The sequence below is a fragment of the Phaethon aethereus genome, assembly GCF_964289735.1.
Source record: "Phaethon aethereus genome assembly, chromosome: W".
NCBI lineage: Eukaryota > Metazoa > Chordata > Aves > Phaethontiformes > Phaethontidae > Phaethon > Phaethon aethereus.
In genome coordinates this window covers 36,307,558-36,335,300 of record NC_138581.1, presented here as the reverse complement: position 1 = coordinate 36,335,300, position 27,743 = coordinate 36,307,558, and the positions used below count along the sequence as shown (strand labels likewise).

At 46.0% G+C, this 27,743-nt stretch overlaps 1 protein-coding gene across 3 annotated transcripts in view; it reads left to right on the top strand.

Annotated features, from left to right (window-relative positions):
• Positions 1–1,322: 1,322 nt before the first annotated feature.
• Positions 1,323–27,743, top strand: part of LOC309415089 (chromodomain-helicase-DNA-binding protein 1-like) — a gene marked incomplete at both ends in the record, with an annotated part of 120,056 nt that continues 93,635 nt past the window's right edge. For all 3 annotated transcript variants that reach the window (XM_082012504.1, XM_082012505.1, XM_082012503.1), the window contains one exon: positions 1,323–1,375. In XM_082012504.1, the coding sequence (XP_081868630.1) occupies positions 1,323–1,375 (53 nt within the window). The remainder of the gene's footprint in view (positions 1,376–27,743) is intronic.

Below are 27,743 nucleotides of genomic sequence, written 5' to 3'. Positions count from 1 at the left end.
GCGCTGGGAGAAGTGAGCACGGAGGACAGCGGCTGCCTTGGCAATACTACCAGGGAGCCTTGGCCAGGAGCGGCGCCTGTGCGGGTGGCGCCACCAGCAGAGGGCCGTCTCCGGGGGCGGGAGGTAGGGGAGGCAGCTCTGGCCTGGGCTCTCCCCGGGAGCGCCTTGGGAGTGGTCGGTCACGGGAGGCCGCAAGAGCGCGGTGCGGGTGGTCGGGGAGGATCGTCGTGGAGCAGAGAGTGGGCGACAAGGAGAGAGTTTCGTGGCCACTAAAGATGTTTCCTGGGGCCCAGGAAGTGCCGGTCGCGGAGGCGGCAGGATGTTCGCACCCTGGGCGCGGGAGGGCAGACAGTGGCCGATCCGCGAGGAACCACCAAGCTGCCCGGCTCACCGCCGCGGGGGCCCCAGCCTCGCTTCGCGGCCTCTCTGGGATTATAGGGCTCTTTCCTTTCTTCCGTCATCGCCTTTCTTTGCTGGCTGGAGTGGCCCTGGTGTCTGAGCACAGGGCTTTTTCCATCCCGGAACGAGGCGGCCCCCGCCTCCATCATGAGCTGTAGGTCGGCCTGTATTAGAGGAGAGCACCTCGAGGCAGGCAACCTGCAGACGAGCGAGCCCCTAATCCCTTTCACACCACTAAATCTGTGAGAGGCGTAGCTCTTTAGCTGATTATCAGTGAGTTCATACTTGCACTCCACTTAAAGTGAGCCTACACTTTTTCTCGGCGCATCTGATGCGGTAGAGATCTGATGTTAATGTATACGAAATAACAATCACTCCTTCTGTGGGATCTTGTTAGCTTGATGTAGTTGAGCCAGTTTTTTAAAATGGGACAGTCTTTATTTTCCTGCCCAACTAGATGTAAACATTATGTCCGTGTCTGGAAATGCTTCTGATATGTCTGTTTTGTGCATGAAATAATTTTGGTAATCAGATCTTAGAGCATTAATATCTATAATTTATATTTATATATTTGGGGAGGCTGTTTTCCTTTAAAAGTTAGATCTGGTTGTTCTTAAGACAGTACTGTGGCATACCAAAAGCTATTTTTCAGTTAAAAAGATGTCAAATGTGATAGATACTCCCTTTCAGTGCTGTTGTGATAGGAAAGGTTATTCTCAGTATCTTTCAGTTGCAGCCATCAAATATTTCAAATTATGTCAACATTTTCCTTTAGGTAATTTGGGAAAAATCTTCAATATCTGCAGAGAACAGTTGAGTAAACAAGTCACCTGGAAAACAGAGTACCAAGAAATAGATTCTTGACATCCGCCTTCTAACCTGAGTGGACTTCTATTTATCTTTTAAACTTCTTAATATTTACAATGAATGGGCACAGTGATGAAGACATTGTAAGAAACAGTAGTGGAGAGTCAAGGTAAGCACTTTCAGTCCTTGGCTACATGTTCTCCTGTGTTTTGTTTATTAGAACTGGTTTATCTGGTTTATGTTTTAACTTTGTGCCAAAGCTTCCTGGTGAGCAAGTAGACCATTGTTTAGGAGGACTGGCTATGCTTTTTTACAGATGCTTAATCTGCTTGTTAGAATCAGTTAGCTTCATTTAATAACTGTAACAATCGTGTATATAGCTTACATAATACAGTTTTAATACTACTTAAGCTCTATCGGCATCCATTACTCTTTTTCCTCAAAAGTTGTCTGAAGTGTCAAAAGCTGAAAGAGATTAGATTGAAATGTTAAAGTAAAACTCGTGTCTATGAAGTGCAGGGCATGCATGCATGCATAATATGTGCTGTATAAACCCCAAACTAGGCTATCTCTAAAGTTTGAACAGTGGACTGTTAATTTTAGTGAGGCTTCCTTTTTTGTTGGAGTTGTCTAAGCAGTATAAAGGAAAGCATTAATTTCGTGTTTGTTTTCCAAAGTGAAAGCACAGTTTTCCCAGCTGTTTTCCTAATTAAAAAAAAAATCCACCCCTCTAATGTAGACTGCTGGTGTTCTAGGATGTGTAGAGGGTTTACTTGGTTGGAAAAGCCTGGTTAGAACTTCCCTGCTGCAAGATAAGGATAACAGTGAACTTGTAGGGGTGGAATTAACTTCTCATTCTAGAACACTGTTAAGTTCAACAAATATCTACTGCACTAGGAAGTTAATATTTCTAAATCTGGGAATATGATGAATGCTGCAGATTTAAGAAGGCAAGGCAAACTTACAAATAGGAGCGGTTGTGATCATGCTGTCAGTCTACCCATCTGTCTCTGTGTTTCCTCTTTCTAATCACAGCCTGTTGATTAGTTGATTCCATCAGTCAGAGGTCCTAAAGAAAACTGAGTTCTCTGGGCTTTATGAAAACAGCCAGGTGGGTAGAGGGGAGAGATCTAAATTATTGCCCCAAGAGAAGAAATCCAAGAACAACATAATTGCCAGCTGATCATTCAGCACGTGCTGGCCATTAAATTTGCATGTAGCATAGTGAGTAATGGGGTGGGAAGAAGGGGGGAGAGAAGTGTTTAGGTGATATTAGATGCAAATCTCTAGGAAACCTATGAACAGTAAAACTAAAGAAACTTTAACAACTTCTGTGGTGTTTTTTTTTTTTATGTCAAGCTTCCATGTTATACCTAGAAATATTCTAGAAAGTCAGTAAACTTTGAATCCTGTGAACAGTTTATAAGCTTTTTTGTTAGATTTCTGCTTCCAGTAAAGATGGTACTTGTCTAGTTAGCAAACAAATTTTGGATTTCTTCTAGTAAGTGGTAAAATATTCCTGATTACTTGTATTAAAAAAAAAAAAAACAAACCAAAAAAAACCCCAAACCCAAAAACACCCAAACAAAAAAACCCCAACCAAACCCAAAACAAGACTTGTCAGTTGAGTAGAGGAACATGAACAAAATAAAACAGTGTGAACAAATATAGTCTTATGAACTTTGAGAGTTAAAATAAGACCTCCAATAAACATTAACTTATCAGGGACAACTCTGATGACTTTGTATTTATGAAGTTTTTTACTACTTGAAACAAGCCACCTAGCTAAAGATAATGTAGGAATAATACTGCATATCAAACTATGACCACTTGTAAATACCAGTATATCAAAGTTATTCAAAAGCTGTAGCAATTCTTATAAGACTAAACCAACTAAATATAATAAAGTTATCTGGATGCTTTTTTTATAATATTGGGAAGATGCGAATTACTTAAAACATGATAGTTGCCTTTGCAGTGAGACTTTGTTCTGCATCTTAAATGTGCTGCTTTAAAAAAGTTTTAAATTGTTAAACTTTTTTTTTCCCCTAGGCTTGTATCAGTCATTAACCCTGTAGCCTAATTTCCGAGATCTATCTGTGAAACCTATTTGTATGCTTGCCACTTGCTATCAAGAAACTCTAATTTTGTAAATGAAGGATGAAGGATTCCAATATTAAAGAATTGAGCCCTTTTTCTGTCCAGCCTATTTTCATTATTAAAATAATTATTATGAAAGGTGTTTGATGCTTATGGGGTACCTTAGTATGACTTGCCCCTGTTGTGGTTTGTTTTAGTTTGTTGTTGTGTGTTGTTCTACCCCCTTCTTCAGGTTTTCCAGAACTCTAAATGATTTTTCTCTAGGAGGAAAATTCCTTAAGGTAGCTGTGACTGCAGACAGATATCTAACTGTAAACAGGGAAGTGAAGCTGCATTTAGTCTTCAAATGGTCTGGAAATACGAATTCTACAGAATGGAAATAAAATCAGTAATAAAATAGCTACTATTGATGGCAAATGATCATTACTAGGCTTTTAGTGATCCTGTTCCATTCGGAATGCTAGGAAGAGAAGCAGAACAAGTTGAGAAAGTAATTGAGAATTGTTGCTGGGAAGAAACTGCAGAGAAAGTCAGACTTTCAAAAGTAGGTAGAAAAGGAGAGATGAAGGCAGATAGCGACAAATCTAGGCAGCAGCATTGTTGATACAGTTGGTAATAACAACAGTGAATTTTTGAAAAGTATGTCACATTAAAAATATGACACTTTACAAATGTAGCAAGGCCATTTTTCCCTCTCTGTCTGTGTAAACTTCCATGTTTGCTCTGGGGTGACAGTCCTGATGAGTTAAACATAGCCAAATCTAGGGGAGCCACAGTTACTACTTTGGAAAGTAAAGAGAAGCAGTGGATCAGGGCTGGCTTTACAGAAATACACAGCCTCATGGATACTGCTTTATATTGTTTTAAAGAAGCTCTTGCTGTGAATTGCATAAGTTGTTGAAAGCCTGTTGTATTCTCAGCAATAAGAGGGCTGGAGAAGGGGCCAACTGGAAACCTTAGATGGTATACGCTGGCTAGCACTGTGGTAAGGAATTGTAGCTGTTGTCTATTCCCTGTGACTGGCTGTGAAGAAGCATTTCTGAAGCATGTGGGAAAGAAATGGCCAATCTGCCATGGTCCTGTGTTCCTTTCCACTGTTGAGTCTCTTCATCTGGCTGGTAGATGACCAGAAATCTTTCTGTTGCTGCAGGTGCTAAGCCTGAAGTTCTGTTTGGCCACAAGTAGAAGTGAATCTCTTGAATTTTCAGTTTAATAACTTGCTGCACTTTTTGGGCTTTCCTTGGTGTTGTGGTTTAACCTCATCTGACAACTAAGCACCACGCAGCCGCTTGCTCACTCCCCCATGGTGGGACGGGGGAGAGAATTGGAAGAGTATTGTCCTGGTTTCAGCCAGGATAGAGCTGGTTTTCCTCACAGAAGCTAGTGTGAGACTGTGTTTTGGATTTGGGATGAGGAACTGTTGATAATGTGCTGATGTTTTGGGTTGTTGCTGAGCCGTCAAGGACAGTCCAGCTTCTTGTGCTGGCCTGCCAGCGAGCAGGCTGGGGGTGCACGGGGAGCTGGGAGGGGACACAGCCGGGACAGCTGACCCAGACTGGCCAAAGAGATATTCCCTACCATACGACGTCATGCCCAGTACATAAACTGGAGTTGGCCAGGGGGGCGGAAATCGCTGCTCGGGGACGGGCTGTCGATCACGGGGTGGTGAGCAATTTCTGTATTGGGCCTCACTTGTTCTTGTACATTCCTTTGTTGGTATTATCATTATTGTTCCCTTCTTTCTTTCTGTCCTATTAAACCGTGTTTATCTCAACCCACGAGGTTTTTCCTAATTCTCTCCCCCGTCCCACTGTGGGAGGGAGAGTGAGCGAGCGGCTGCGTGGTGCTTAGTTGCCGGCTGGGGCTAAACCACGACAGTCCTTTTTGGCGCCCAACGTGGGGCCCGAGGCTTGAGATAATAACGGTTGCAGGTCACAATATCAGTTTGATTTGCATCATGCTCTCGTCTTTGCTGTACATGTTAAGGATCAGTGTTGGTTTCTGCGGGCTGCTGCACTCTGCAATGATTAGTAATGTCTCGCCTGTGAATTTTGTTTTTAGAGCACTGACCTTGAGCTTAATGTGGTATCATCTGAGCTCTGTACTAAAGCTGTTACTGTATTTTGGCTACAGTCTTGTGGAGACGATTAGCAATTATACTTCTGCCTCTGAAAGGTTTTTTATGGAGGAAATGCAGAATGGTACCTTTGCTACCCTCTATCATAACATTTCCTCCTTCATCACAAAAATTTTTCAGTATTTTGAACACCCTTGGCTGGTTAAAATACCTCTATTGCTACTTCTGGGGAACATGGTTTCGGTTTTGTCTAAGGTTGGCAAGCAATTTAAGAATATCACCCGGAGATCTGCCCCAAGGCTGGATAGTTATGAATGGCAGGGTGTGTGGAACAGCATGGGCAAATGCCTGGGGCGGTGGGCACCTCCGGTGTTTTGGAACTTCACTCCCGAACAAGTGCAGAATCCTGATAAACTAGCAGAATATCTGGAAGAAGTATGCTGTCGGCCTGGCAGCTCCAAGGAGACACAAATCATTGCCATGTGCTGGGGCCTGGCCCATGCCTACCGAACTCTATTTAACACTATGCAAAGGGGAGAGGGGCGCTCTGGGTCTGATGGCAATGTGGCAGGCACTGCCACTACTCCAACCCCTGTGGCAGGCACTGCCACTACTCCAACCCCCACGGCGGGCACTGTAGCTACTCAGACTGTTGCAGCTGAACCAGAGAACCAGCCCATCCCGGTATCAGTTGCCCCTGTACAAAAGAAGAAATCTTGGAAGCGGAAGTCAGCTCGTTTAGTAAGGGAGGAGGAAGATTCTGCTAAGAAGGAGCCAGAGGAAGAGAGTGAGGAGGCAGAGTGCTCTGAAGCAGGGCCATCACGAGGACGGAAGAGGGAAGAGAGCGAGTCATCACTTGAAGAGGAAGAACTTATAAAAGAGACGGTAACTACCCGATCTCTATCCCTGAGTGAATTGCGAGATATGCGAAAGGATTTCAGCCGTCGTCCAGGTGAGCACATTGTCACCTGGCTGCTCCGATGCTGGGATAATGGGGCCAGTAGCCTGGAATTAGAGGGTAGGGAAGCCAAGCAGCTGGGATCCCTTTCTAGGGAAGGGGGCATTGACAAAGCAATTGGAAAAGGTGCACAAGTCCTCAGCCTCTGGAGACGACTCCTATCGCGTGTGAAGGAAAGGTATCCCTTCAAGGAAGATGTTCTATGTCACCCAGGCAAGTGGACCACCATGGAGAAAGGTATCCAGTACCTGAGGGAGCTAGCGGTGCTGGAAGTGATTTATGGTGACTTGGACAATGGACAATCATCCAAAGATCCAGATGAAGTCAATTGCACGCAACCTATGTGGCGGAAGTTTGTACGGAGTGCACCATCATCATATGCCAACTCATTAGCAGTAATGGCCTGGAAGGACGGAGAGAGACCAACGGTGGATGAATTGGCTGGCCAACTCCGGCAATACGAAGAAAGTCTCTCTTCCTCCCTACGGGCCTGCGTCTCTGCTATAGAGAAACTGTCCCGAGAGTTCCGGCAATTGAAAGAGGATATGCCCTACCCTCCACCCATACGGACCAGTGTCTCATCCATTAGGAGTAAGTGCTCTTCTGTTCAAGAGAGAAGATATAGAGGATACACACCACGAGCCACCCTGTGGTTTCATTTGCGTGACTACGGAGAGGACATGAGGAGGTGGGATGGAAAACCTACCTCGACCCTAGAGGCACGAGTACGCGAGCTGCAAGGAAAAACAATTACAAAAGGGGGTTCAGGTTCCTCGAGGAAAATCGTCGCTCCACTTTCCAGTGGGCAGCTTCCCAGAAAGAATAGAAGAGCTGATCTCACCTCTGATCCTCTTGAAGGGACTTCTGATTCCTATTTACAAGAAGTGGGTAACGAGTACTATGAGCAGGATTAGAGGGGCCCTGCCTCCAGCCAGGCGGAGGAGAGGGACAACCGAGTTTATTGGACTGTGTGGATTAGATGGCCTGGCACATCAGACCCACAGGAATATAAGGCTTTAGTGGACACCGGTGCACAATGTACCCTGATGCCATCAAGCCATATAGGGGCAGAGCCCATCTGTATTTCCGGAGTGACAGGGGGATCCCAACAGCTGACTGTGCTGGAGGCCGAAGTGAGCCTAACTGGGAATGAGTGGCAGAAGCACCCCATTGTGACTGGCCCGGAGGCTCCATGCATCCTGGGCATAGACTGCCTCAGGAGAGGGTATTTCAAGGACCCAAAAGGGTACCGGTGGGCTTTTGGTATAGCTGCCTTGGAGACGGAAGAAATTAAAAAGCTGTCCACCTTGCCTGGTCTCTCAGAGGACCCTTCTGTGGTGGGGTTGCTCAGGGTCAAAGAACAACAGGTGCCGATCGCTACCACAACAGTGCACTGGCGGCAATATCGCACCAACAGAGACTCCCTGATCCCCATCCATGAGCTGATTCGTCGGCTGGAGAGCCAAGGAGTGATCAGCAAGACTCACTCACCCTTTAACAGCCCCATATGGCCAGTGCGAAAGTCTAATGGAGAGTGGAGACTGACAGTAGACTATCGTGGCCTGAATGAAGTCACGCTGCCACTGAGCGCTGCCGTGCCGGACATGCTAGAACTTCAATATGAACTGGAGTCAAAGGCAGCCAAGTGGTACGCCACCATTGATATTGCTAATGTGTTTTTCTCGATCCCTTTGGCGGCAGAGTGCAGGCCACAGTTTGCTTTCACTTGGAGGGGTGTCCAATACACCTGGAATCGACTTCCCCAGGGGTGGAAACACAGCCCTACCATTTGCCATGGGCTGATACAAACTGCACTGGAACAGGGTGAAGCTCCAGAGCATCTGCAATACATTGATGACATCATCGTATGGGGCAACACAGCAGAAGAAGTTTTCGAGAAAGGGAAGAAAATAATTCAAGTCCTTCTGAAAGCTAGTTTTGCTATAAAACAAAGTAAGGTCAAGGGACCTGCACAAGAGATCCAGTTTTTAGGAATAAAATGGCAAGATGGACGTCGACAGATCCCAACGGATGTGATCAACAAAATAACAGCTATGTCTCCACCAACTAGCAAAAAAGAAACACAAGCATTTCTGGGCGTTGTGGGTTTCTGGAGAATGCATATTCCAAATTACAGTCTGATTTTAAGCCCTCTTTATCAAGTGACCTGGAAGAAGAATGATTTTAAATGGGGCCCTGAGCAACTGACAAGCCTTCGAACAAATCAAACAGGAGATAGTTCATGCCGTAGCCCTCGGGCCAGTCCAAGCAGGACAAGATGTTAAAAATGTGCTCTACACGGCAGCCGGGGAGAATGGCCCTACCTGGAGTCTCTGGCAGAAGGCACCAGGAGAGACTCGAGGTCGACCTCTAGGGTTTTGGAGTCGAGGATATAGGGGATCTGAGTCCCGCTATACTCCAACTGAAAAGGAGATATTGGCAGCATACGAAGGAGTTCGAGCTGCCTCAGAAGTGGTTGGTACTGAAGCACAGCTCCTCCTGGCACCCCGACTGCCAGTGCTGGGCTGGATGTTCAAAGGGAGGGTCCCCTCTACACATCATGCGACTGATGCTATGTGGAGTAAGTGGGTCGCGCTTATTACACAGCGGGCTCGAATAGGAAACCTTAATCGCCCGGGAATCTTGGAAGTGATCATGGACTGGCCAGAAGGCAAAGGTTTTGGAATATCACCAGAAGAGGAGGTGGCGCGTGCTGAAGAGGCTCCACCATATAATGAACTGCCAGAGAACGAAAGGCAATATGCCCTGTTCACTGATGGGTCCTGTCGTATTGTAGGCAAACATCGAAGGTGGAAAGCTGCTGTATGGAGCCCTATATGACGAGTCGCAGAAGCTGCTGAAGGACAAGGTGAATCAAGTCAGTTTGCGGAGGTGAAAGCCATCCAGCTGGCTTTAGATATTGCCGAACGAGAAAAATGGCCAGTACTCTATCTTTATACTGACTCATGGATGGTAGCAAATGCTCTATGGGGGTGGCTGCAGCAATGGAAGCAGAGCAACTGGCAACGCAGAGGCAAGCCCATCTGGGCTGCTGAATTGTGGCAAGATATTGCTGCCCGACTAGAGAATCTCGTCATAAAAGTACGTCACGTAGATGCTCACGTACCCAAGAGTCGGGCCACTGGAAGAACATCAAAACAACCATCAGGTAGATCAGGCTGCTAAGAATGAAGTGGCTCAGGTGGATCTGGACTGGCAACATAAGGGTGAATTATTTATAGCTCGGTGGGCCCATGACACCTCAGGCCATCAGGGAAGAGATGCAACATATAGATGGGCTCGGGATCGAGGGGTGGACCTGACCATGGATGCTATTGCACAGGTTATCCATGAATGTGAAACGTGTGCTGCAATCAAACAAGCCAAGTGGTTAAAGCCTCTCTGGTATGAAGGACGATGGTTGAAATATAAATATGGGGAGGCCTGGCAGATTGACTATATCACACTTCCACAAACTCGCCAAGGCAAGCGCTATGTGCTTACCATGGTGGAAGCAACCACCGGATGGCTGGAAACATACCCTGTGCCCCATGCCACCGCCCGGAACACTATCCTGGGCCTTGAAAAGCAAGACTTATGGCGACATGGCACCCCCGAAAGAATTGAGTCAGACAATGGGACTCATTTCCGAAACAACCTCATAGACACCTGGGCCAAAGAGCACGGCACAGAGTGGGTGTATCATATCCCCTATCATGCACCAGCTTCCGGAAAAATTGAACGATACAACGGACTGTTAAAGACTACACTGAGAGCAATGGGTGATGGGACATTCAAAAATTGGGATAAACATTTAGCCAAAGCCACCTGGTTAGTCAACACTAGGGGATCTACTAATAGAGCCGGCCCTGCCCAATCAAAACTTCTACGTACTGTAGAAGGGGATAAAGTCCCTGTGGTGCATGTGAGAAACATGCTGGGGAAGACAGTCTGGGTTACTCCTGCATTAGGAAAAGGCAAACCCGTTCGTGGGATTGCCTTTGCCCAGGGACCTGGGTGCACTTGGTGGGTAATGCGGAAGGATGGGGAAGTCCGATGTGTACCTCAAGGAGACTTGATTTTGGGTGAAAACAGTCAATGATTTGAATTGTATTATGTTCATTGTTCAGTATGACATTACTACTATGGTTGCTATCTACCATATCAATGGTATTATAGTAAGAATCACCCAGACTGATGAAGAATGAGCTTCACTGAAACCAAGCAACGTGCAGCAGTGATGAAACCAGAACTGGCTTCAGCATCTTGCGCCCAACAAATCCCTCGAGATCGACATCTTCGACCTGCACATCATGGACATGGACCGTGCCAGATGACAATCCAACACCACATACCATCTCCCCTGCCCTGAGAGACTGCTATGATGGATGAAGCCCAGAGTCATGGACTGACTGAACTCCATAGACATTTTAAAGTGATGGCCCATGGACTAAGAGAGTGATATCTGTGTGTATATATTAAAAGACAGGAAGAGTAATAATGAATAAATTGGAATGTATTGAAAAGTATAGGACCTGGGCATGACGTAAATGGTATGGAATAAGGGGTGGATACTGTCCTGGTTTCAGCCAGGATAGAGCTGGTTTTCCTCACAGAAGCTAGTGTGAGACTGTGTTTTGGATTTGGGATGAGGAACTGTTGATAATGTGCTGATGTTTTGGGTTGTTGCTGAGCCGTCAAGGACAGTCCAGCTTCTTGTGCTGGCCTGCCAGCAAGGAGGCTGGGGATGCATGAGGAGCTGGGAGGGGACACAGCCGGGACAGCTGACCCAGGCTGGCCAAAGAGATATTCCCTACCATACGACGTCATGCCCAGTACATAAACTGGAGTTGGCCGGGGGGGCGGAAATCGCTGCTCGGGGACGGGCTGTCGATCACGGGGTGGTGAGCAATTTCTGTATTGGGCATCACTTGTTCTTGTCCATTCCTTTGTTGGTATTATCATTATTGTTCCCTTCTTTCTTTCTGTCCTATTAAACCGTGTTTATCTCAACCCACGAGGTTTTTCCTAATTCTCTCCCCTGTCCCACTGTGGGAGGGAGAGTGAGCGAGCGGCTGCGTGGTGCTTAGTTGCCAGCTGGGGCTAAACCACAACAAGTATAAGTGAGGAAACTCATGGTTTGAGATAATGACAGTTTAATAGGTAAAGCAAAAGCTGTGCGTGTAGGCAAAGCAAAACAAGGAATTCCTTCACTACTCCCCATGGGCAGGCAGGTGTTCAGCCATCTCCAGGAAAGCAGGGCTCCATCACATGTAATGGTTACTTGGGAAGACAAACACCATAACTCTGTATGTCCCCCCACCCCTTCCTTCGCCCCAGCTTTATATACTGAGCATGGTGTCATATGGTATGGAATATCCCTTTGGCCAGCCTGGGTCAGCTGTCCTGGCTGTGTCCCCTCCCAGCTTCCTGTGCATTCCCAGCCTTCTTGCTAGCAGGCCAGCATGAGAAGCTGGACAGTCTTTGACTGCTTAGCAACAACTAAAAACATCAGTACGTTATCAACATTTTTTCATCCCAAATCCAAAACACAGCACTATACCAGCTACTAGGAAGAAAATTAACTCTATCCTGGCTGAAACCAGGACACTTGGCCATGTTAGCAACCTCTGAAGCTATAAATCTGTGCTAGTGCCAAGTGTGGTGAAGGTTGTAGACGGAGATAAACACTATAATTAATCTTGCTGCTTGATGTTAGAATTTCTGTGTAATAATTACAGTGGAGTCTACTCTCCAGTTTTTATTTACTTAAAATCACTGCTCTGGAATGTTTTCAGTAGTTCTAGGTGAACAACCACAGATAAATGTTGTCTGCATAGCAAGTAAGTATAAGCACAAAAACTTTATAGCAATGCTCTGAGAAACTGACTATCAAGAACACCACACAAAAATACTTTTCTTGAAAGCATTCTGTTGCAAACTTGAATAGGAGTAAATACATATTAGTTGGCTAGCATTAAGAAAGCTTAATGAGCAAGGAAGGGCAGTTATAGCTGAACTGCAACACAAGCTCCAGGTAGAACAGGGAATGCAGAAGTGAAACATTGGTTCCAATTGAATAGCAATCTGGTTTCCCATCTCTCTGCTCTTCCTATGTTTCCTGTAGAACAAGACATGGAGCACTTGAGCAGACCTTACTTCTCTGTAGGTAAAAAAGGGTGTGCTCAGTAAAGCTTATCTGGAAAGTAGCTGGCTGGGGTGCATTGTACTTCCTTTTTCCAGTAAGCAGAAAGTGGCTTCTTGCACCAAGGTCCCTTACCATTGTTTATGTTCTTGAAAGCTGATGTTAATATAAGACTAATTTCTGTGGATGTAATTTGCTTTCTGGATTTAATAGTCTGTGGACCACGAAAGATAGTTAAGTAACACCAGCTCTTTGTCAGCAGGCTTGAATTTGCTGTATAAACTCATTACCTTCCACAGAAGATTAAAAAGATAAATTGAAAGCCACTATTCTAAGTTCCTGCTTTCAAGAAACCTAAGTGGGAGTTAAAGATTCCCCAAGCATAATTACAGAAGTATTCTCATCTATTGGTTTCTTTTTGGTAGAAGTAGGTAATACAAATCAGAAAAAAAAAAAGGAAAAACTGTGTGTGTATAGAAAGAGTTGTATTTGGTTTATGTGGCAAGGTTTTGGTAGTGAGGAGACTGCAGGGGTGGCCTCTGTCAGAAGAGATTAGGGGCTGCCCCTGTGTTGGACAAAGCCAGTTCCAGCTGACTCCAAAATGGACCTGCCACTGGCCAAACATGAGCCAATCAGTGAAGCTGGTGGCACCTCTGTGATAACATTTAAGAAAGGGTAAAATGCTGTGCAGCAGAGTGTGTGTGAGAGAGGGAGGAATGGGGGGGAATGCAAAACAGCTCTGCAGACATCAAGGTCAGTGAAGGAGGGAGAGGAGGTGCTGCAGGTGTAGGAGCAGAGATTCCCCTACAGCCTGAAGACCACTCCAGAGCAGATAACCACCCTGCAGCCCATGGAGGGGCCCAGCCAGAGCAGGTGGATGTGCCCTGAAGGAAGCTGCAGCCTGTACGCATGCTGGAACAGACTCCTGGCAGGAACTGTGGCCTTTGGAGAGGAGCCCACACAGGAGTAGGTTTTCTGTCAGGAACTGCAGCCCCAGGGGGACCCATGTTGGAGCAGTCCATTCTTGAAGGACTGTACCCCGTGGAGAGGACCCATGCTGGAGCAGTTCTTGAAGGACTATCCTGTGGGAGGGACCCTGTGCTGGAGCAGGCAAAAAGTATGAGGAGGAAGGAGCGGCAGATAAGCTGTTATGAACTGACTGCAACCCCCCATTCCACATTCTTCTCCCCCCCCCCCCCGGGGTGGGGGGAGGAGGTAGAAAGTTGGGAAGGAAGGAGTGAAAGTGAGCCTGGGAAGAAGGGGGTTGGGGGAAGGAAGGTGTTTTGGTTTTGTCTTTGTGTCTCACTATCCTACTTTATTTTTAATTGGCAAGAAATGAATTTGAGTTGTCACTGAAGTCAGGAAAAGGGAATCAAGGCTGTGCTTCAGAATAGATGAGGATGGGAAATAACACTTCTTGGTAGCCTGAACTTGATACTCTTTGTTCCCTTTGCTTTATATTAGTGGTGATGAATAAGATGAATCTCTTTTACACATCTAAATCAGATTGAGTAGTTCATTTTTCTTTAATAAAAAAAAAGAAAAGAAAAAAAGCCCACTTGCATTGTATTTGCCTAAATAAACTTACCTATGAACTTTCAGTTTTAAGAGTTTGGTATTTAGTGTCTGTTACTTCTATTCATTCTGGAAGGGGCTCTTCATATTCACATCCATGATCTTCCTTGGACTTATGGTTTATTTAAAATAACGGTGAACTGTCATCTCAGATGCTTCTCAAAGACCTTGCTGTCATGGTTTAGCCCCAGCCAGCAATTAAGCACCACACAGCCACTTGCTCACTCCCCTTTCCCCCAGTGGGATGAGGGGGAAGAATCGGGGGGAAAAACTCGTGGGTTGAGATAAAAACAGTTTAATAGGACAGCAAGAGAGAAGGGAACAACAATGTTAACAACAATAATAATACCGACAAAGGAATGTACAAGAATGAGTGATGCCCAGTACAGCAATTGCTCACCACCCATTGATCGATAGCCCATCCCTGAGCAGTGATTCCCACGCCCCCGGCTAACTCCAGTTTATATACTGGGCATGATGTTATGTGGTAGGGAATATCTCTTTGGCCAGCCTGGGTCAGCTGTCCTGTCTGTGTCCCCTCCCAGCTTCTTGTGCACCTCCTAACTGGCAGAGCATGAGAATCTGAAAAGTCCTTGACTGACCATAAGCACTACAACTACTTAGCCACAACTAAAACTTCAGTGTGTTATCAACATTATTCTCATACCAACTCCAAAGCACAGCACTATACCAGCTATCAGGAAGAAAAAACAACTCCATCCCAGCAGAAACCAGGACACTTGCAGAAATTAATCTTTTCTGGTTTTAATGGGTTAAACTTTTATTTTGTTCAAATTGATATTCTATTTCCTGTTGTTTTTAAATTGGTGGGTTGTTAAGGCAGTTTAATGTAATTAATGCCCTCTAAATCAGCAGTGATAAATTGTCCTCTCTTGGGTCCTTTATCAACCTAGACCTTATACAGGAGTCTAAATGCTCTAACAGTGCTTTTGCAGCATGATTTGTGTAGCTTTCTGTCTTGAAGTTTCTCTTCCTAATGCCTTGTATAAATTAGCTGACTGTTCCTAGTTGTGTGTTCTGATCAGGGGAACCTTGTTTTAAGAGGTAAGCTAGTGAAGCTAAACTTAAGACTACTGAAAAGAATAGTGACTGTGACAGAACACTTGCTTTTAATGTTTGTCAGTGATGTTTAAAAAATTAATAGGTGCAAACATGCAACAATTATCTCTGGTACTCTCAGTAAGCTATCTTGCATTTCTTGCAAAATAGTTTGAAAATAAATATTGCTTTTGTGGATCTCTTAAATTGCTCTTGAATATATTGAGAATATACAGAGACAGTGTCTATAAAATGTAATACAGACTAACTTCTTAGTCATGTCAAACTTTCATACAAATCAGATTTGACATATGTTGCTGTACAAATGCAACTATTTGACTCAAGGTGAGAAGCTTCTTTACTACATATCCTGGAAGATGCTCTTTGTAAACTTTACATTGGTTTGCCAACATACATGAAACTATACTCTTTCATGTAGAAATCCCATCCTGAGAGCATGCTATTCATTCTTAGCATATATTCCTGCATGCCTACTACTGTAGGTTAGCATTGTCAGTTAACTGTCATCATTGCAGTGATTTGTTTGCATGGTAGAGAAGTAGTCTCACTTCAGCAGGACTGAAGAGGTCATCATTATTGCTTTATCCATCGCTTTCGCTTCTTTTTTTTTCCATGGTCCTGTGATGCTCCTATAACTGTTCTGTGCAGTCTCATGCATACCTGTCTTTGTTTAGTGTTGTTGGTTTTGGGTTTGGTTGTTGTTTTGTTTGTGGGGTTTTTTCCTCCAATTGAACAAAGTACAGTGTATGTAACATATGGTTTCTTATTCAAGAATACCTTTTATCAAATAATACTGTTTTAATTTTACTGGGTTTTATATATATAACATATAAACAATAGAAAAAATTGCTTGAAGCAGGGGGAGGAAGGCTTATATGACACATTTTTGAGAGAGGGACTTACAAAAGCAGGAATATCTAGAAGAGCACAAATGCTCTTCAACAGCAACTACTGAATATTCCCTTTCTGTATCCATTATATTAACAGTATCTTTATTCTGTAGCTTAATTTGCCTTGCCCTATTGTTTTAGATCTAGAGTTCTTCCAATTATTGTCTTGATAGTGTTTATAATTTCTGTTGATGTTTGGTCTCTTCTTGGAAGCACATTCATCAGTGAAGAAGGGGGGGGGGCAAATTACACCACAGGATAGAGTTGGTTGGAAGAGGACAGCAGTGCAAGAGCAGAGCAAAGGGAGGACATAATGTGACAAGGTTGGATAGGGTAAATTGACAAATGTAGGTGAATAGTTAACTGAAAATTTAAGTTTTGTACACTGTCTCTTTCTCTCATTATATGTAAAGTATGTATGTTTTTTCTACCAGTCTCTTGAGTATATTCAGAATGGGTGAAGGAAAGACAGGAAGGTTCTAATTTAGGCTAAGGTACCTGAAGATTGCCTCCTACCTTCCAGCTTCAAGCAGACTTTTTTTGAAAGAGGGGAAAAAAGGCTGGTTGTGTTGTACACAGACCTTTTCTTTGAGGCTACTTCAGGTGTCCACAACAGGATGAGTATGGTGTCCTCTTTCACCTTTTGCTGAACTGTTTCAAATAAAAGCATATAAAGAAAAGGCACTGACCCTGGACTGTACAGGAAGAGAAGGGGGCAAGAAATAAAGCAGTTTGCCTGTCCTCTTAGGTAAGAAGAGCTCTGGAGAGCAGAGGATCAGAATTGCTGTTCCTGAGATGATATTTATGTAGCAGGTAATTATGACAGTATTCTGAGTCTTTGAAGAAATATTTGAGTTTTAATGTTCCTTGCATCCTAACACTAGAGATACAATACCAGAATCTCAGTAATTAGTAGTGCCAGTTCAAGTGATTAATCTTGTAGAGGTCAGTGGTGCTATTTTGTGTTAATAGGCATTACTCATTGTGAGAAAAGTTAGACAAATTATGGACCCTAGCTGGACAGCATCAGATAATATTTAAAGCTCTTTAGCTAGAGGAGGAATTGCTTGTATACTACGCCACAGATAATGCAGGGAAAATCAAAGCAGCCCATAGGCAAAGGAGGAAAAGAAAATGTGACAAGGATGTTAAAATATGACTACCTCACATCTATTTCCATGAATTTACATTTTAAATGCATTTATTATAGAACTTAGGTTCTGCTTCTTTTATTAAAAGGATGAAAGGAAACAGTCTTGCTATCATGAAAGTGTGTTGTATTTTGGTGGGGGTGGGTGTTTTCTCTTTCCCCTAATGGAACAACTATTTTAAAAGTCAAATTTTGGTATAGTCTGAAATGTATGCAATGATTATTTCTAGAAAATGTACCTGTTGTCTTAAAATCTTGTATCTCCTTTCCTTTTCAACCTCAAGAAAGATTAAACCACTTCTGGCATGCTGCTGATAGAAGTAAGAATGTGAACTTTTCTCAAGCTGATTATGATTGGTTTTGCCATATAATAGCTGTTACAGTATTCATTTTAGCGGATCAAGAAAATGTCATCTGAGCTGCTAGAAATGTGTATGAAACTTCTATATCTTGTATGTCTTTTCCTACAAGCTTCAAAAACTCAAACAATTAGATTTTTAAAAGTAAACACTGGAACAGGTTGCCCAGAGAGGTGGTAGATGCCCCATCCCTGGAAACATTCAAGGTCAGGTTGGATGAAGCTCTGAGCAACCTGATCTAGTTGAAGATGTCCCTGCTCATTGCAGGGGGGTTGTACTAAATGACCTTTAAAGGTCCCTTCCAACCCAAAGATTCTAAACCAAAAAAATTTATTTCCTACTTCCCATCAGCAGGCCATGTTCAGCCACTTCCCAGGAAGCAGGGCTTCAGTACACATAGCGATTGCTCTGGAAGACAAACATCGAAAAAACTAATGCCCCCCCACTCCTCCTCCTTTCTCTTAGCTTTTATTGCTGAGCATGATGTCATATGGTATGGAATATCCCTTTGGTCAGTTTGGGTCAGCTGTCCTGGCTATGTCCCCTCTTAGCCTCTTGCCCACCCTCAGCCTACTGGTGGGGGGTCGGGGAATGTTGCAGAGACAGCCTTGATGCTGTGCAAGCACTGCTCAGCAGTAGCCAAAACACTGGTGTGTTATCAATACCTTTCTAGCTATCAATACACAGCACAGCACTATGAGGCTGCTATGGGGAAAATTCACTCCATCTCAGCCAGACCCAATACAGTAGCTTACTGCAGTAGTTTTTCAGTAAGATGTAATTTTCAAAATACTGAATTTTCAATACTTCAATTTTTATTATGGGCACTGCTTGAGAGACGTGGCTAGAACACTGCAGACATTTCGGTGTGAGGGGAAAAAGTAGTTTTTTAGTCTCCTCTTTAGATAACACTTCTTCCTTTGTTCCGAGCAAGTCTTGGCATATTTTGGAGACTTTCTTGATTTTTTTGTTTGTTTGTTTGTTTATTTTTAGAAAGTTAAATAGGACTGTCATCTATATTGTTGCTGCTTCCTTACAAATATTACTTGAAAAACAAGTAAGGCGTTGCTTTATCTTGAACGTTGATTATGCAAGTTGTTAGTCTGGCCGATGCTGATCTGTTTCTTATACTACCTACATATTCTAATATGTAGGTAGTTACCTTTTAAAGATAATTGAGAAATAAATCTTAGGGTGAAAACTTCCATTCAACTTCTTTTTGAATAGGTAAGTAGTCCTGTTAGGCAAGAGACTTGTTTTGTGGTATTGATACAAAGATCTTTTCTCTCAACTGCTGCAATCTACAAATACCTTGGTTAGGGAATGGGTTCATAGAATCATAGAATACCAGGTTGCAAGGGACCTCAAGGATTATCTGGTCCAACCTTTCTTGGCAGAAGCACAGTCTAGACAAGATGGCCCAGCACCCTGTCCAACTGACTCTTAAAAGTGTCCAGTGTTGGGGAATCCACTGCTTCCCTGGGGAGATTATTCCAATGGCTGATTGTTCTCATTGTGAAAAATTTTCCTCTTGTGTCCAATCGGAATCTCCCCAGGAGTAACTTGTACCCATTACCCCTCGTCTTTTCCATGTAACTTCTTGTAAAAAGGGAGTCTCCATCTTCTTTGTAGCCACCCTTTAAATAATGGAACATGGTGATAATGTCTCCCCTAAGCCTTCTTTTCTCAAGGCTGAACGAACCCAGTTTTCTCAGCCTTTCCTCACATGGCAGGCTTCCCAGTCCTTTGATCATCTTTGTGGCCTGTCTCTGGACCCTCTCCAGACTGTCCATATCTTTTTTTTGTATAGTGGGGACCAAAACTGAACACAGTATTCCAGGTGTGGCCTGACAAGCACTCAGTAGAGTGGGATAATGATGACTTTATCTCTGCTGGTGATGCCCTTGTTGATGCAACCCAGCATCCTGTTGGCTTTCTTTGCCGCAGCAGCACACTGTTCACTCATACTGAGCTTGTTGTCCACCAGGACCCCCAGGTCCCTTTCCACAGATCTGCTCCCCAGCTGGGTAGATCCCAGCCTGTGCTGCACTCCTGGATTATGTTTTCCCAGGTGCAAGACTTTACATTTGTCCTTGTTGAACTTCATAAGGTTCTTGTTAACCTACTCTTCCAGCTTATCCAGGTCTTCCTGCAGGGTGGCTCTCCCTTCCGAAGTGTCTACTTCCCATCTTAGTTTGGTATCATTGTCAAGCTTCATCAGGGTACACTTGATCCCATCATCCAGATCACTTATGGAGATATTAAACAGTGTTGGGCCCAATATCAATCCCTGGGGGACCCCACTTGTGACAAGTTGCCAGTTTGAAAAGGAGCTATATACTACCACCCTCTGGGTGTGGCCTGTCAGCCAGTTCCCCACCCACTGCACAAACCGCTTGTCTAGACTGTAATGTATCAGTTTCTCTAGGAGGAGGCTGTGGGAAACCATATCGAAAGCCTTGGAGAAATCCAGGTAGACCATGTCCACTGCTCACCCCACATCAACCAAGCAGGTTACTTTGTCGTAGAAGGCAATCAGGTTTGTCAAGCACGATTTGCCCTTGGTGAATCTGTGCTGGCTTTTCCCAATCACATGCTTCATTTGACTTGTTATATCCCCCAGGAGGATTTGTTCCATAACTTTCCCAAGGACTGAAGTAAGACTGATGGGCCTATAATTTCCTGGATCCACCTTTAAGCCCTTCTTGTCGATGGGGATGACATTAGCCTTTTTCCAGTTTTCTGGGACATCCCCCAATCTCCATGACTCCTCAGAGATTATAGAGAGCAGCCTCACAACGATGTCAGACAGCTCTCTCAACACCCTCGGGTGGATACTGTCAGGGCCCATCAATTTGAAGGAGTCAAGCTCTTGTAATAGTTCACACACCAACTCTTCCTTCTCTGACAGTGGGTCTGTGTTTGTATCAGCCTGCATTTTTGTTCTCAAGGCCTGGGGCCCAACAGTGCTGGCAGAGACAGAAGTGAAGAAAGTGTTGAGGACCTCTGCCTTTTCAGTGTTGTTGGTGACTAATTCACCTCTCCTGTTTAACAGTGGGCCAATATTTTCCTTCTGTTTCTGCTTGTTGTTTATGTACCTGAAGAACCCTTTCTTGTAGTTTTTGACATCTCTGGCCAATTTCAATTTGAGTTGAGCTTTTGCTTTTCTAACTGCATCTCTGCACACCCTGGCAATACCCTTGTAGTTCTTGATGTATATTCATCCACTTTTCCATCTCTGGTATGCTTCTCTCTTGGTTTTGAGCTGACTCAGAAGCTCACAGTTAAGCCAAGGGGGTTTCTTGCTCCACCTACTTCCCTTACCTTTTGTGCTTCCAGGAGAGCATTCTTGAAAAACTCCCAGCACTTGCTAGCTCCTTTATCCTCCATGGAAGCTTCCCACGGAATCCCTCCCAACTGAGCTCTGAGCAAGCTGAAGTTTGCTCTTCTAAAATCTAAAACCTTTGTCTTGGTACTAACCTTCAGCAGGATCCCAAACTCTAAAATATTGTGATCACTGCAGCCAAGGTTATCACTAACTGAGATATCACAAAACAGGTTTTCTTGGTTTGTGAGTAGCAAGTCCAGCAGTGCCTCATTCCTGGTTGACACATCTAACATTTGTCTGAGGAAGCAGTCCTCTATGCATTCCAGGAACTTGATGGATGACATGTGAGCTGCTGTATTGTTCTTCCAACAAATGTCTGTGTAGTTGAAGTCACCCATAAGAACCAGGTTCTGTTGACCTGAAGCCTGCTTAAGTGTCCCAAATATTGCTTCATTGGCCTTATCGTCTTGGTTTGGAGGTCAGTAGCAGATGCCTAATTTAAGATTCCCCTTGGAGACAACCCCTCTGATCCTGACCCAGAGGCTTCCACAATTGCCGTAGTTGACTCTCATATATTCAAGGTTCTCCTTAACATAGAGTGTGACTCTTTCTCCTCTTCTTCCCTGCTTGTCTTTACGAAACAGCCTATAGCCATCCATCATGATCCTCCAGTCATGTGAGTTGTCCCACAATGTTTCCGTTACTCTTATGATATCATAACTTTCTGACTGGGCGCAGAGCTCCAGTTCCTCCTGTTTGTTTCCCAGGCTATGTGCATTGGTATACATACACTTGAGGTGGTTGGTATTCTGGTTCTCATCTTGGGAAGCAGCTAAGGAACATTTGTTGCTGCTACGGTTGGCCTGGCTTCTTCCCCAGTTGGTTGCAATGGTGTGAGCGTTGCCAATTTGGACCCCGCCCCCCAAGTCCTTCAGTTTAAAGCCTGCCTCACCAAGTTGGCCAGCTTGCTGCCAAAGATTCCTTTGCCCCTTCTAGACAGGTGGATCTCATTCCTCCCTAACAGACTATAGTCATCAAAGAATGTCCTATTGTCATAAAAGCCAAAACCCTCACGACAGCACCATCCATGAAGCCAGAAGTTGATTTGCATTATACGTCTATTTCTGGCTGCACCCTTTCCTCTAACTGGTAAAATGGAAGAAAAGATAACGGGCACCAATACTTCAATACTTTTTGCTTGCACCCCCAGAGCTTTGTAGTCTTCCCTGATTCTGCCCAGGTTCCAGCTTGCGGTGTCATTTGTGCCCACATGAAAGAGTAGCAATGGATAGTAGTTTGTGCTCTTGACAAGTTGTGGCATCCTCTCAGCAACATATCGGACCTTAGCTCCTGGAAGGCAGCATACGGTGGGAGATTTAAATGTGGTGTAACAGAAACTAGCAGTCAGTCACTGAAGGGAGCTGCTCTGGAGCCGGCCCGATCTGCAGCGGAAAGGCACATCTTGGTGCACAGGGGGTTTTCCTGAGGCAGGGAAACACCAGGGCAGCTGGCAGCTCTCACAGGAGACGCTGAGGAGGTCTGGGCGTTGCCAGAGTAATGGCAGCCTACCCCAAGCATATAAAAAGCAGCCTAGGGAGTGCTAGTGACCAGGAGCACTGCAAACAGAATGTGGCATGTCAGCCAGGGCGTGGTGCAGCAGTTTGCATAGAAGGGCGTGCAGGAAGGACATTGTTGCCCTGCCAACTTAAGAGGTGAGTTTAATTGGTGGTCATCACCCTCTCAGAAGGAGTTTAGCTATGGTAGCCACCCAGCAGAAAGCCATGTCTGCCAGAATGGATGTGGCAACCCAGACAGAGCTCCCATGAAAACATGCAGCCATCCAGGTCTCAGGCTGCAGGGAGTGACAGAGCCTCTCACTGGTAACTGATGGCAGTAGTGATAACAGCTATGTGAGGTGTGACTAGGTGGATGATCTGCTCAGCCTGGTGGCAGAGCTACAAGAGAAGGTAGAAAGGTTAAGGAGCATCAGGGAGTCTGAGAAAGAGGTGGACTCAAGGAACCATGCCCTGCCCTCCCTGAGACAGAAGCAGGAACAGCCACCAGAAAACAACCAAGATCAAGGGGGTCCTGTATCCTCCCCCTGCCAGGCTGAAGGCAGTAGCTTAAAGGGAAGGAGCGAATGGAGGCAAGTCCATGCTCAGGGTGGCAGGCGAACCCCCTCCTTGCCCACCTCGCCTCCCCAGGTGCCTCTGTACAACAGGTATGAGGCTCTGGATGTGGAAGGCCAGTCCTGGGATGATGTGGACGACAGTCCAGATGCACAGGAGGTGTTGCCAGGGTCAGAAAGGCCTACCCCCTGCATCACAACCACACCCACGAGGAAGAAAAGACAGGTTCTAGTTGTAGGCAACTCCCTTCTGAGGGGAACAGAGGGTCCAATGTGCCGGGCAGACCCTTCTCTTAGGGAAGTCTGCTGCCTCCCTGGGGCCCAGGTTAAGGACATCACTAGGAAACTTCGTAGCCTGGTATGGCCCTCGCACTATTACCCACTACTGCTCTTCCATGTGGGTGGAGATGAAGCTGTAATGCATAGTCTAAGGGCAATAAAAAGAGACTTCAGGGCCTTTGGACAGTTGGTTAGGGAATCTGGTGCACAGGTTATTTTTTCCTCTCGCATTCCAGTTGCAAGTAGTGACATAGGAAAAAACAGATGGGCCCAGTCTATTATTACATGGCTCTGTGCCTGGCATCACTGCCACAATTTTGGTTTTTTTTTTGATAATGGGATGGCCTACACAGCACCTGGCTTGCTGGCATCAGATGGGTTTAACATTTCTCAAAGGGGGAAGAGGGTCTTTGCTTGCAAGCTAGGGGGGCTTATTGACAGGGCTTTAAACTAGACAAGAAGGGGGAGGGGGATAATATCAGGCTTACCTATGACAAGCTGTGGGATGACACACCAAGGTTAGAGGGAGAGGGTGCTAGTGAGGCCCCTCAGCCTGTTGCACCAGCGAAAGACCTCAAAGGAAATAAGGGGTGTTCCTCTAAGAGAGTGACATGGCCAACAGCCCAGCTGAAGTGTCTCTACACCAATGCATGCAGCATGGGCAACAAACAGGAGGAGCTGGAAGCCACCATGCTGCTAGAAAGCTATGACCGGGTTGCCATTACTCAACCTTAGGGGGATGAATCACATGAGTGTGGCAATGGATGAACAGCCTGTAGCCGGAAGGGATAGATGAGGAAGGAAGGGCAGAGGTGTTGCCCTCTACATCAAGAAATGGATAGTGTGAGCTGTCTCTGAAGAACAGCCACAAGCAGGTTGAAAGCTTATGCGTAAGAATCAGACTGAGGCCACAAAGGGAACTTTGTGGCTGGTGTCTACTACAGGCCGCATGATCAAGGGGAGTCAACTGAATCACAGAATCATTAAGGTTGGAAAAGACCTTTAAGATCATCAAGTCCAACCGTTAACCCAATACCACCATGCCCACTAAACCATGTCCTGAAGCGCCACATCCACATGTTTTTTTGAGTACTTGCAGAGATGGTGACACCACCACCTCCCTGGGCAGCCTGTTCCAATGCTTGACCACTCTCTTGGTGAAAAAATTTTTCCTAATATCCAATCTAAACCTCCCCTGGCACAACTTGAGGCCATTTCCTCTCGTCCTATCGCTAGTCACTTGGGAGAAGAGACCAACACCCACGTCGCCACAACCCCCTTTCAGGTAGTTGTAGAGAGCAATGAGGTCTCCCCTCAGCCTCCTCTTCTCCAGACTAGACAACCCCAGTTCCCTCAGCCGCTCCTCATAAGACTTGTGCTCCAGACCCCTCACCAGCTTCGTTGTCCTTCTCTGGACACGCTCCAGCACCTCAGCATCCTTCTTGTAGTGAGGGGCCCAAAACTGAACACAGGATTCAAGCTGCGGCCTGTCGTGGTTTAGCCCCAGCCAGCAACTAAGCACCACGCAGCCGCTCGCTCACTCCCCCATGGTGGCATGGGGGAGAGAATCGGAAGAGTAAAAGTGAGGAAACTCATGGTTTGAGATAAAGACAGTTTAATAAGTAAAGCAAAAGCCGCACACGCAAGCAAAGCAAAACAAGGAATTTGTTCACCACTCCCCATGGGCAGGCAGGTGTTCATCCATCTCCAGGGAAGCAGGGCTCCGTCACGCGTAATGGTTTCTTGGGAAGACAGACGCCATAACTCCGAACGTCCCTCCACCCCTTCCTTCTTCTTTGTCCCAGCTTTATATACTGAGCATGACGTTATATGGTATGGAATATCTCTCTGGCCAGCCTGGGTCAGCTGTCCCAGCTGTGTCCCCTCCCAGCTTCCCGTGCACCCCCAGCCTGCTCGCTGCAGGCCAGCATGAGAAGCTGGACTGTCCTTGAGTACTTAGCAACAACTCAAAACATCAGCACCTTATCAACATTTTCTCATCCCAAATCCAAAACATAGCCTCACGCTAGCTTCTGTGAAGAAAATTAACTCTACCCTGGCTGAAACCAGGACAGGCCTCACCAATGCTGAGTACAGGGACACAATCACTTCCCTCCTCCTGCTGGCCACACTATTTCTGATACAGGCCAGGATGCTGTTGGCCTTTTTGGCCACCTGGGCACACTGCCGGCTCATGTTCAGCTGGCTGTCAACCAGCACCCCCAGGTCCTTTTCTGCCGGGCAGTTCTCCAGCCACTCCTCCCGAAGCCTGTAGCATTGCATGGGCTTGTTGTGACCGAAGTGCAGGACCTGGCACTTGGCCTTATTAAACCTCATACAGTGGACCTCTGCCCATCGATCCAGCCTGTCCAGATCCCTCTGCAGAGCCCTCCTACCCTCCAGCAGATCAACACTCCCACCCAACTTGGTGTCATCTGCAAACTTACTGAGGGAGCACTCAATCCCCTCATCCAGATCATCAATGAAGATATTGAACAAGACCGGTCCCAAAACTGAGCCTTGGGGAACACCGCTTGTGACCGGCCATCAACTGGATTTAATGCCATTCAGCACAACTCTCTGAGCTCGGCTGTCCAGCCAGTTCTTTACTCAGCGAAGAATATACCTGTCTAAGCCACGAGTTGCCAATTTCTCCAGGAGAATGCTGTGGGAGACTGTGTCAGAGGCCTTACTAAAGTCCAGGTAGACAACGTCCACAGCCTTTCCCTCATCCACTAGGCGAGTCACCTGGTCATAGAAGGAGATCAGGTTGGTCAAGCAGGCCTTGCCTTTCATGAACCCATGCTGGCTGGGCCTGATCCCTTGGTTGTCCTGCATGTGCCCTGTGAGTGCCCTCAAGATGAACCGTTCCATAATCTTTCCCGGAACAGAGGTCAGGCTGACAGGCCTGTAATTCCCAGGATCCTCCTTCTGGCCCTTCTTGTAGATGGGTGTCACATTGGCAAGCCTCCAGTTTTCTGGGACTTCCCCTGTTAACCAGGTCTGCTGATAAATGATGGAGAGTGGCTTGGCAAGCTCCTCCGCCATCTCCCTCAATACTCTCGGGTGGATCCCAATCAGGCCCCATAGACTTGTGGGTATCCAGGTGGCTTAGCAGGTCCTTAACTGCTTCCTCCTGGATTATGAGGAGTTTATTGTGCTCTCCATCCCCATTTTCCAGCTCAGGGGGTTGAATACCCTGAGGATACCTGGTCTGGCTATTAAAGACTGAGGCAAAGGCGGCATTAATTACCTCACAGAATCACTAGGTTGGAAAGGACCTTTAAGATCATCAAGTCCAACCATTAATCCAGCACCACCATGTCCCCTAAACCATGTCCTGAAGCGCCACATCCACACGTTTTTTGAACACTTCCAGAGATGGCGACTCCACCACCTCCCTGGGCAGCCTGTTCCAATGCCTGACCACCCTCTCGGTGAAGAAATTTTTCCTAATATCCAATCTAAACCTCCCCTGGCGCAACTTGAGGCCATTTCCTCTCGTCCTATCACTAGTTACTTGGGAGAAGAGACCAACACCCTCGTGGCCACAACCCCCTTTCAGGTAGTTGTAGAGAGCGATAAGGTCTCCCCTCAGCCTCCTCTTCTCCAGACTAAACAACCCCAGTTCCCTCAGCCGCTCCTCATAAGACTTGTGCTCCAGACCCCTCACCAGCTTCGTTGCCCTTCTCTGGACACGCTCCAGCACCTCAACATCCTTCTTGTAGTGAGGGGCCCAAAACTGAACACAGGATTCAAGGTGCAGCCTCACCAGTGCCGAGTACAGGGGCACGATCACTTCCCTACTCCTGCTGGCCACACTATTCCTGATACAGGCCAGGACGCTGTTGGCCTTCTTGGCCACCTGGGCACACTGCCGGCTCATGTTCAGCCGGCTGTCAACCAGCACCCCCAGGTCCCTTTCCGCCGGGCTGCTCTCCAGCCACTCCTCCCCAAGCCTGTAGCGTTGCATGGGGTTGTTGTGGCCGAAGTGCAGGACCCTGCACTTGGCCTTATTAAACCTCATACAGTTGGCCTCTGCCCATCGATCCAGCCTGTCCAGATCCCTCTGCAGAGCCCTCCTACCGTCCAGCAGATCAACACTCCCACCCAACTTGGTGTCATCTGCAAACTTACTGAGGGAGCACTCAATCCCTTCATCCAGATCATCAATAAAGCCTTGTCCTCGTCCTTGGAGGCAATGTTCCCCGCCATATCCAGTAAGGGATTGAGATTCTCCTTGGCTCTCTTTTTGTTGCTAATATATTTGTAAAAACAGTTTTTGTTATATTTTATGACTGCGGCCAGATTGAGCTCTAGTGGGGCTTTTGCCTTTCTAATTTTGTCTCTGCTTGACCGTCTCCCTTCCATTCTCCCTCATCTCTTAGATAGACCCCTTCTTCTGCCCGACAGCAAGATGGCAGGGGATCCCCTGCTGCTTGTGGAGCCTCCACCTGCTGCCTCTGCC